At 31.3% G+C, this 11,020-nt stretch overlaps 1 protein-coding gene across 1 annotated transcript; it reads right to left on the bottom strand.

Annotated features, from left to right (window-relative positions):
• Positions 1-68: 68 nt before the first annotated feature.
• LOC119672138 (N-acetylglucosamine-6-phosphate deacetylase) lies at positions 69-4,815 on the bottom strand. The gene is made up of 5 exons (XM_038083118.1): positions 4,486-4,815; positions 2,184-2,449; positions 1,890-2,108; positions 1,481-1,802; positions 69-294 (listed from the first exon to the last, which is right to left on the bottom strand). Exons 1-5 carry the CDS (start codon positions 4,685-4,687, stop codon positions 113-115), a joined length of 1,191 nt encoding a protein of 396 aa, XP_037939046.1. The 5' UTR covers positions 4,688-4,815; the 3' UTR covers positions 69-112.
• Between the last annotated feature and the right edge of the window lie 6,205 nt (positions 4,816-11,020).

Raw genomic sequence — 11,020 nt, 5'->3', positions numbered from 1 at the left:
TCACAGTTCACATATTTCAAATTAATTACTAATTTTTATTTTATTTAAAAAATGGAATTGTCATCAATTAATTATAAAAATAAAAACTAATAAAACACATTTACATTATGTATTATTTAGTTGATTTGTGAACACATTCTCCAGCGATCCATGTCGACAATACATGTAAATCATCATCCATTAGAATAAAATCAGCATCAGAGCCAAAGTCCAGTGTACCTTTTATATGCTCAATTTTAAGACACTTAGCAGGATGTAAAGTGGCCGTCTCAATAGCATAAACCGTTGAGCAACCTAGAGAAGTTAATAAAAAAAGATGCATCACATTTTCTTTAGATGGATGAAGGATGAATACATAAAGAATAATTTTTGTTACTAAGCAAAATTTTTGATACTAAGCAATAAAAGGCTGGAGTCTTAGCCTTACTATTTAATTCATCATATCTTTCAGTGATAGCAACATATAAGGAATTAGCTGCCTAAATGTACGAGTATAAGGTGAGTTGTGTGATGTTATTCTTTAAGAATAACATGAAGAATACCAAAGATTTGTAATCATATGTGTGATTAATGACTGCAATTTTTTTTTCAGGTCTGTTTTTTTGAACTTATTCTATAAAAAAAGAAAGCAATATTCCATCTAATATAACAATTGGCAGCTCTGTCTGCAATGTTGATTGCATCACTTTTTAGGTCTAGAAATCACACGCAGTTATTTTTATTATTAAGACTTTTTTCATGAAATATCCTAATAGTAGGTACTGCGGTCAGAAGAGTCCTATTGTACCAAAAAGCTTTCTGAACAAAGTCCAGAACCAAATCGAGAGAACAGCTGTGAAGCTGTTTTGGTGACAGAAATTTGCATATGGAATAAGTTTCTTCTGTACATTGTTAAAGCTGGACAATCACAAAGAATATGCATAGTTGTTTCCTCATCTTCGAGGCATAATCTGCATTTTAAATTAGTAGATAATACGAAGTGATATTTCAGATCCTAATGACCTGTAATGAAACCCCTTAGCCACCTTAAATCACCTTTTGAGAGTTTAAGAATGTTTTTGTAGGAGTACGGTTTTATCAGTGTTTTGCTAAGTCCTGGAGAATCTTCCCAGTACACCAGCAGCAAACGATTCTCCCTGTCCGTGATTATTTGTTTTGTACTATAACAAATAATATATATATCATATAAATAATATTATATGACGACTATATTGCAAAAAATATTCCATTCTTTTATTAACATGATTATATTATAATTATAATGAAAACTGTATTATGGCAATATAAATTAAATAAAAAATCTTAATAAAAAAAATGTTGGGATGAAAGTACATTCACTTTCTGCTTCAGGACTAAAAAGGTATTAATAAATTTTATTCATCCCATTTCATAAATTGTACTACTTTAAATATCAGATAAGTATAAATATATCAGATTGTCAGTATCAATTAAACAATAATTAATTATATTAAATACTAACCTGTTACTTTTTTAAATATTCGCACACATTCATCCATTGGTGCAATGCTGCCACATAATGTGTTAGTATTAGCAATAAATGCTTTTCCATCTCTTACTTCTAACTCAAGTTCGCCAATATGATGTATACCTTCTTCAAGACCCAAAGCTGATATAGCATCTGTCACCAATATTAAACCATCAGGATGAGTGCGATGTGCAATACGTAAGGCGGCTGGATGCGTATGTACACCATCAGATATAATACCAAAATAAATAACTTGTTCGGAAGGTAGACCGTCTGAAGCCAGCAGACCAACTAAGCCAGGGTCACGATGATGAAACTGTAAGGAAAATATATTACAATTTTCTATATACAGAAAAAATTTTGTTTAATAATAAATAAAAAAATTATTATTAAGAAATCTTACTGGCAGCATAGCATTAAAAAGATGTGTTATTAATGTAGCACCATTTTGTGCAGCTTTCTCGCCATCCGATAGATTTGCCATGGAGTGACCCAAAGCTACCGTAATTCCACGATTTGTAAGCGCACGTGTTACCTCACCTGTTGCATCTATTTCTGGTGCTAATGTAATGATCTTAACATTATTGAAAGAACCATAAGCTTCGAGTATACTGTCAATGCCCTATTATTGGAATAAGTAAGTGGGTTTTATATATATATGTTACACGAGTACATAAAATAGTTTTATGGTATTTACCTTTTCTAGATTTTTAATACATTGTTCTGGATGTGCACCTTTCTTTTTGGGGTTAATGAAAGGTCCTTCCAAATGCATACCTAAAATACCAGCTCCTTCAGTTTTATTCGGAATTTTTGGCAGTATTTTTTTATAGTGTTCTACTGGTGATGTGACTAATGTTGGACAGAAGGAAGTAACACCATTGGTAATAAGACCTCGAGCTACTTTATTAATCCCTTCCTCTACAGTTTCCACATCATGAGAAAAATCAACACCGTAACCACCTTTGGTAAGTGTAGAAGATTTTTAATTTTTTTTGAAATAAATTTATTAAATACAGTATCCAAAAAGTCTATTTAACAATAAGTTGACAATAAATAACTGCTTAGTTTAATAAATAACAATTCAAAATTTTTAATTGAAATGAGAACTTGAACTTGCTAAGCTTCGACACCTAGCTTCCTACCGACGTTATTATAAGGATTGTTATAAGGAAGAAGATTTGCACAGCATTTAAAAAAATTTTGATATATGGTGGTTTAGGAAGTAATTGGTGCAATGTGACCTATAAAATCTTTAGTCTAGACTATTCCTGGAAAGAGTCTTCTAAACTAACTCAGATAAAGCCCCTGTTATTAAATAACCCAACAATATCTTGTTTAAGATTCCGGACATCATCTGGTTCATTAAAGTCCATAAATGGGTTCTAAACTTGTTTCATTGTTGTTGCAGAATATGGGGGGATAAAGGACAAAGAAGTATCGTTTTTTTATTTTACAGAACCTATAGGTGTTGTTGTCTTTCAGTCCAACCTTTGAGATTGGGAGGTAACAAATATATGTTTCGTTAAGAAACCAATGATTAGTCTGAATTTAGTTCTATTTAGACCGTGAAATTTGTTGCTGATAAATAATGAGCCGCTACTTTGCTCTTGATAATCACGCGCTATCACCGTTTTAATTATTATAGTTCAACTGTGATAGCCGATAAATCTAATGTGTTGTATTAAAAAAGCCTGATAAATGATTATTAGGGTTTTAGGTCTTATGGATGGAGTTAAGCTTCCTGTTTTCGCAAGATATTTCGTTACTATCGAATCTCTTATGGACGGATTTTATTTCACAACTATCAATGGCATGCATCTTTCTTCGAAAAACTGTGGGAAAATTTTCACTTGGAACGGCTAATGGTACATCAACGGCACTTTTCCATTGAATCTGGGTCTGTGAATGACTTGAAAGCTGTAATTTCAAGTTTTGGTTTATTGATGAATCAAACACACTCATTGGTCGGCTAATAAAAGTCGCCTGAAAAATTGGGGAAGTTGTGTATTGCAACGGCTACATTGGATCCAAGGAACACATTTTTTACCTTTTAGGTTTTGATTTATCGGTGAACTGAAACCCTTTAAGGCATTATATGTTACAGCTTTCAATGGCATGCGCCTTTGTTCGAAGAAAAGTTTTCCATTGCAATCGTTAATGGTCCATCAACATCAGTTTTCCATTGAATCTGGATCTATGGAAGACTTTTTCAGCCTTAAAGTTTTGGTCTATTGGTAAACCAAACATACGCTGTTTAAAGTCACTTGAATAATTAGGGTAGTGGTCTATTGCAACGGCTTAGTTGAATATGGATTCAAGTACCACTTTTTCAGCTTTTAGGTTTTGATTTATCGGTGAAGCAAGAACATAAATTGGTTCAGTAAATAATTTACAGAACATATAAATCGAATAGCGTTTATGAGAGATTAAGTTATCACGTCGCCTTTAAAAAACCACTTAGGTCTGTTGAAACAATGTGTTGACGCAGAAGAGTGTATATAATTATAATATATGTATATTGTTTTTATTAAGTATAAAAAGTACGTTGTATTTAGACATAAAGTAGTAAATAATAATAATGTTAAAGATAAGTGCCTATAATAAAGAAATTAGAAAATGAATGTTAAGAAAGTTCAATGAACACATAACTCATACATCCAACGTTTACGTTAGATTGACCTACTTATGGATTTATATAAAATATGTTGCGTTTCAAAACAAAAACAAAAATTATCTACGATTATATACTATATAGTACATACTATTTGAGTCAAGTTGAATTACATATTGATAAGATAATCTCTGTTTGCAAAAATTCTTGTTTTTAAATAAAGATACCCGTGTTAAATAAACGAAGTCTGGTCACTCAAGCACTTGTGCTTTAAGTGTTTTGACACTTTTGCTCCACATTTTTGCAAATGAAAACAACTTCACAGATACAAAATGTAAAGAATATGAACGCGTGTAATGCAGCGTTTTTCATTTCGCTTGTTTACCGTTTATTTGGAGGTCAATGTACCCGGCTGCTATAATCGCATCCCCGCAATCAATTTGCTTCACTGCCTCCACTTTCTCGTCGAAAAACACCGGCTCCGGATTTATGATTTTGCCATTGCGTATCCACAAATCGTCGCGAATCAATTGGTGGTCGCGAATTAGTCGACAATTTCTAAATTGTATTAAACCCGCGTTTGCCATGTGTACGAATATTTCAAAATTTTAATTAAATTCAATTATAAATAATCAAAAAACTAATTGAGGCTCGTCAAAAAAAAAAAAGATTAATTGAAAATAAACAAAAATACCGAAAACGACTAACTTCCACTTTGAATAACAAAACTAAACTGAGCGAGCTGTCATTGGAGAACAGCTGCTTTGCTCAAAAGTATCTCACGGATGCAAAATGTGTTTGTGGTTGAAGATACTTTATAAAAAAATGTTGTGTTTTGGTTTTACTGCGATTATTTCGCTCCAATGTGTGGTTTTAGCTTAGTTCAACAGCCAATTGGTGTGAAGCCAACATGTTGTAAGTGGTTTCTTGTTTTTTTTTTTGTTTTTTCTTGATAAAAGACGAAATATAATACTAGTATCTGTAGGGTTATACTATTTGAAATATTTATGATAAATATATCCTACATTATTTATATATTTATAAATTAACCTCACAAAACATTTTTGTGAATTTAGATACAATATTAAATCTAACAAAAAATATTTATAAATATTAATAAATATTTTTTTAAATACATATTTTATTTCCGGCCTGTTAAAGGTGGTTGGTTGGTTGGTTGCAGTGGCAGGCCATTAGATAACTTCCATGTACCACAATTAGCGATTTTTCGACGTTTTGCTACCACATTCCTTGCAAGAAACCTACTATAGAAGAGTAAATAATTTAATAGGTCTATTGTCTTCACCGATGAACAATCTGATAAACTAACAAAGAAATATCTTCCTAAGAACTTATATCTTCTGAACGCCAAAGCCGGGCATTTACAGAGAAAATGTATTAGAAAATGTTAAATTTGATCTGTACACCTTTTTTAAATTAAACGATTAATATTTTTTTAAATTCTATAATTTGACACTCCTTGAAAGTCATCATCAGGACAAGGAATAATTGGAACCGGGTTTGTATCTCAGACTTCTTTCACTATATTACAAACTGAATAAACCTGTTAATATACCATTCTGTGCATTAGAATTCAGCACTATATTTACCTAGGCACAGGAACAATTTAAAATCCTATACTTTTCAAAAAATAATACTTTAAAAAACAGTCCTCTATATGTCAGATCAAAAATTTTCAGTTCATTTATTAAACTATTGGAATTTATTTTGTCCAATTGTTTAATAGAATAAAAATGTTATTATTAATTAAAACAAAATTATAAAGAAGTACATAATATATTCCATTCTAGGGTGCTACTATGATTATTTTTCCTTCTGTTACATCTGATCTATCTTGATAATGCTTATCTCATATACAGAGTATGTTATTGTGAATGTTCTATTGAGCTTCATTAGCTATTTCCATTTTCATTTTAGGAACCTGTTTAAATATGATAATTATTTCTTTTATATCTGAATTCTGCTAACAATGCATATCTCATACTATATCCTATGTATGAGTATTATATTAGTATAATATTTGTATTATAAGTATAATGTTATAGTGAATATATGATCCAGGTTTTTCAAGAAATTCATATCTTCCATTTGAAAGATTTAATTATATGATTATTTCTGTTTCCATCTACCTGATTTTTCTGGAATATTATAGTGAATAATCATAAATCTTTTTTCATAAGTGTATATATTCTATTTCAAGGATTTCTTAAATGATGGTTGTTATTCATTTCTTACATCTAAACTCTTTTAATGCTATTATTATTATTTAAGTAATAGGCTATTAAAGCACCCCGACCTAAAAGATCTATTCTGCGCCTAAAGGCTCAACTAGGACAATTTTAGACTATTTATAAATCTTGTAATTGCCTATTTGATTTGGGTCTAAGATCCCGGTTCCAAGTTAGTCGAGTATATGTCTTGCCACCGCTGGGCAGTTGCATAGAACATGTTCTGATGTTTCCTTCTCCTCATGACAGAGTCGATAGGAGTCACTTTCTACCACACCTATAATCTTCATGTGGTAATTAAGTCTACAGTGTCCTGTAAGAAGTTCAGTGTAGATTTTAATATCGTTTCTGCTAAGGCCAAGGATAGCATCAACTTTGATGTGATCAGGATCAATGAATGTTTTTGACTGTGCGTGCCTGTTTGGGCTCTCCAGTGTTCAAGTAGATGTTGTTTCTCCCGTTCACATCAGGACCAATGAAAGGAGTACATGCACCCTTCTTTCTAATGCTTCTTTTATAAATTTAGATATCCCGTTTTAAGCACCGATGATTAATTCTCTTTTCTCATTTAATTCTCATTGTCATATCTGTATACTTCTGATATCGTATCGCAATTCTTCTGGTATATTACAACACATATATGATGTCTTTTTAATGAATTTAATATCTTCTACTTTAAGGTACTGTTTGAAATGCGATGGTTATTGATCTTTTCCTTACATCTGCTTTCTTTCGATAATGCATATCTTATACATTTTTTATGAACTTCATATAACTTATTTTAAGAACCTGTTTAAAATAAGATGATTATTTTTCATTTGTTTATATCTGAATTTTTCTGACATGGTATCTTAATTCTTCTGGTATATTATAATAAATATATGATAGTCATTTCTTCACGAATTTCATATTATTACTTTTAAGGGATAAGAAGTCTTTTATGTATCCCATCTAAGGACTTAAAATTAAATTCTTCTGAAAACTTAAACAGAATTCTTTTGGTATATTATAGTTTATATATAATAAATTAATAAAATTTAAAATAAAATAATTTTCGTCCTAACCACAAATCGTGAATGCTAGTTCAGTTTACACACCAAATATCTTCCATCCTCCAGCCTTTAGCTTCCAAAGTCAATAGCATCGCAAACAAAACAGTTGCTGTAATGAATTCGTTCGTATGCATTTAACATTTTAATGAAAATTCTTAATTACACTTGATTAACATGAAAAAGATAATCTATCCGAAAGCGAGGTATGAACTCAAAGAAGACATAGCGCCGCCGCCGTAATGGAAGGAAAGGATACACTTCAACATTGAGTACATTTACTGGTAATTAAGTGTGTCTAGTGTTTCTGTCATTCTTTACTCCTCTGCGCAGTTTAGTATTTTCGTTGGCGTACTTCTACGAATAGTAATATCAACCTTCACTAGGTGTTCCTCTGCTATTACTTTTCACATACACTTTTTATCCGTGTCGTGCTGTTCGCAGCTAAATAAAGTTATTTCAAGCTTTGCATCTTAGGAGAATATCTTTTTTTTTCGTATCTTCTTTTTCAGGCGCAACAGTGGAAAAAACGTGACCGAAATTCCAAAGTTTTCATTTTGCTACCAAAGCTGATTTTTAAGAATCCACCGTCTGCCGTCTACCGTCACTCGTCTACATAATTTTACTTTGAAACATAAGCGTAGTACATAAGCGTATATAAAATTTATTAAAGATAAAAGTATTTTAAGAGCAGCTACCCAGAAATTTATCATAAAGTATCTTTTGCTTAAGCTTGTACTCGTATATCGAGGCGAGACCGTGCCACACGGCACATAGCACTCCATGCGTGCAACTGCACAAAATATGAATAGTTCCAAAGATGCCAAATTACAAGAATCCTAAGTGCGGTGCGGTGCGGTTGAAAGGGAGCTTTATGCTTGGTGTCAGGTATGTGTTCATGTGTATGAGAAGATACTTTTGAGTGTGCATTTCGGGTGAATTAAAATTTTTAATTACATCAAATGCAACCATCTTTTGGCAGTGTGCGTACTCGTATTTGTTAAACACACACTTACTTTGTGGCTAATGAAGAAAATTAATATTCAAAGGTATTTTCTCAAAAGTAAAATTCTGCAGCAGAGCATAGAAGTTTACCTGCAGATTGCTTTAGGTTATTTGTGAAGTCTAAAATTAAATTTATTATTTTCCTGCAAACCAAACTTAATTACTGTGCTTTCGAAATTTCTATTTACTATCTGCAATATTAGTACGAGATCGCAGTATTTAACACACTTAAGCTTTTTACAGAAAATTAACTTTAATTTAGATACAAATTCCTGAAGAGAATGATATTAGGTGGATCTGCAAAAAAAAATATTTTATTTAACATTTAATTTAAAGTCCTTTTATTTTTTAATGAAATCATATTTTTTGCAAACCTGTTTCAGTTATTCGGTATGGGTATACGCGGGTATGGGTCGGATGTTTTGGTATTTAATTGTTACATGTGTTAAGAGTATTCCCAAATATTCGTCATTTACTTCATCATTTAGTCTTTGGTATGAATATAGTTATTCGGTACCTTTAAATACAAATCCAAAACCAAAAAAATGAATTCGTAACTATTTCAATATAATTTTTATTTGTAATCTATAATAAGACCAGAATAGCTTAAAAGAAGAAACATTTTTAAATAGTATTCTTGAAGCTCTTCGATGTACCCACAATTCTTTCCAATAACAATACATTTTTTATGATATTCTATATATCAAAAACTTACTATAGAATAAAGAGATACATATGAAAATCCTAAATAAAAATAAAAATACATACCGTTATCTATAGTATTTAGCTTTTAACTAGATGAATTATAAATTTTTATGGATCGAAAGCTTAGTGGGGAAATAACTGATCAATCCTTAAGATTGTTTGATAAGCAGTTAAAAACTGAAAAACAACGATTATTATTATTGTTATTAGACCTATTATTATGCGATCCAAAAGATCTATTGTGTCCCTTAGTCGGATTAGAGTATTTCTCCAAGTCCGATTTATTTAACGAAAGACAGTATAAAGCCTATCTTTCCTGGCCTTGAATCCTTATGTTTAAGGAAATACCCTCCTAGGTGTTTCATCGCTTGTGCATCAGTGCTGGGCAATCTCCTAGCACATGGTATGCGGTTTCTGTCTTTTTTCTGCAGTATCTGCAGTCTGAGTTGGATTAGATTTTTAACTTTCTTAGGTGATTATTCAATCTACAGTGATCCCGTAATAACTTAAGTTAATCTTACTTTGTTCTATGCAATCTTTGAATTGCTTTTAGGTTGTAAGACTCCAAAAGTATTTTAGATTGCGATACTCTTGATAGTTCTCCCCAAAACAACTTATTTTTCAATTATATTAATTATGAAATCCTCAAACTATACTGTAAAATTAAATAGTCCACAGCTAAAACACGAATTACAAACTTAACGATCTATTATTTTTTTATTATTATTAAAAGAGTAAACGTGCAAATTGCCCAACAGCCGGTATTGCGGCCAGAAGAGACTTATAGTACCAGAACTTAACGATCTAATCTATAACCTAAATTTAAAGCCTGCATGGCGATATAGAGGAAATCAAAAGGTCATAGCAGGTAAATCTTAAGCTTGTGTTTCAAAAGCCATACAGAAAATCACTAGAAAATGGACATCTTAAAACTAGAGTTTTAAGATGTCCAGTACTTTGTAAAGGAACAAAGTACTGGTTTACAAGAATTCTATCACAGATCCACTCTTAACCCTAATTTAACCTATTTCCCATGTTAATCATTTTAAAATAATGAAGACAATCATTCTGTTGTGAAACACATTTATTCTATATAGTATGAAAGTAGGCGAGTGGAAATTCAAACTACTACTTTATATAGTTTTATTTTTTTTACCATTCAAATTTTTTAGTTTAAACGTGAATATATTTTTCTTGGAATTTCTTTAAAATTCAATTGTAACAATATTTTGGTTATAAATTCAAAATCCTATCAAATAAGATGTATATTTCTGATCCAGAAGTATTAGAGTTTCTTTTCCAACATGGGAAACCAGCTACTTTGGAAGAAGTGACAGAACATGCATACGAATTTTATAGGATGCCAAAATCTGAGATTATCCATGATCTATTAGTGGCTCTAGAAAGCTGTGTGGCACGTGAGGTTATCCTTAAATTCGAAAATAAATATTTTACTTATCGGATTAACAAGCAATCAGTGGACAAAATGCTGGGGTTGCATTCTGTAAAGAAGTCTGTTTCTTTTAAAAGAAAGATGAAAACTTTAAAGAAAAGATATGTAGCATCGCCAAATATAGGAGATAAAATTGTTCAGAAGGAGGAGCAACAAGAAGCAGAAAGGGCCCTGTTTGCTGAAAAAAATTCAGTCTGTCGCAATTTTGGAAAGAAGTTTTTTGATTTTAACTTCTTCAATGATTGATTGGACCTTGCTTGGTTTCCATACAGGGCTTCTAATATGGATGCTGTTGTTTCTGGTCTGCGCTTACTTTTGATATGACTCTAGTTGCCTATTGAAGTGGATTTTTTTTTTGGTGTCTTGAGTTTAAAATCGTTGATGAATTGAAGAAACCTAATCACAAACATACTTTTGGCTTAAAATTTACTTTAAATTATTCAGTATAATCTATTCGTT

This window comes from Teleopsis dalmanni, chromosome 1 (genome assembly GCF_002237135.1).
Source record: "Teleopsis dalmanni isolate 2A chromosome 1, ASM223713v2, whole genome shotgun sequence".
Taxonomy (NCBI): domain Eukaryota; kingdom Metazoa; phylum Arthropoda; class Insecta; order Diptera; family Diopsidae; genus Teleopsis; species Teleopsis dalmanni.
Note: the sequence above shows the minus strand (reverse complement) of the source record. Positions and strands in the feature narration are given on the sequence as shown.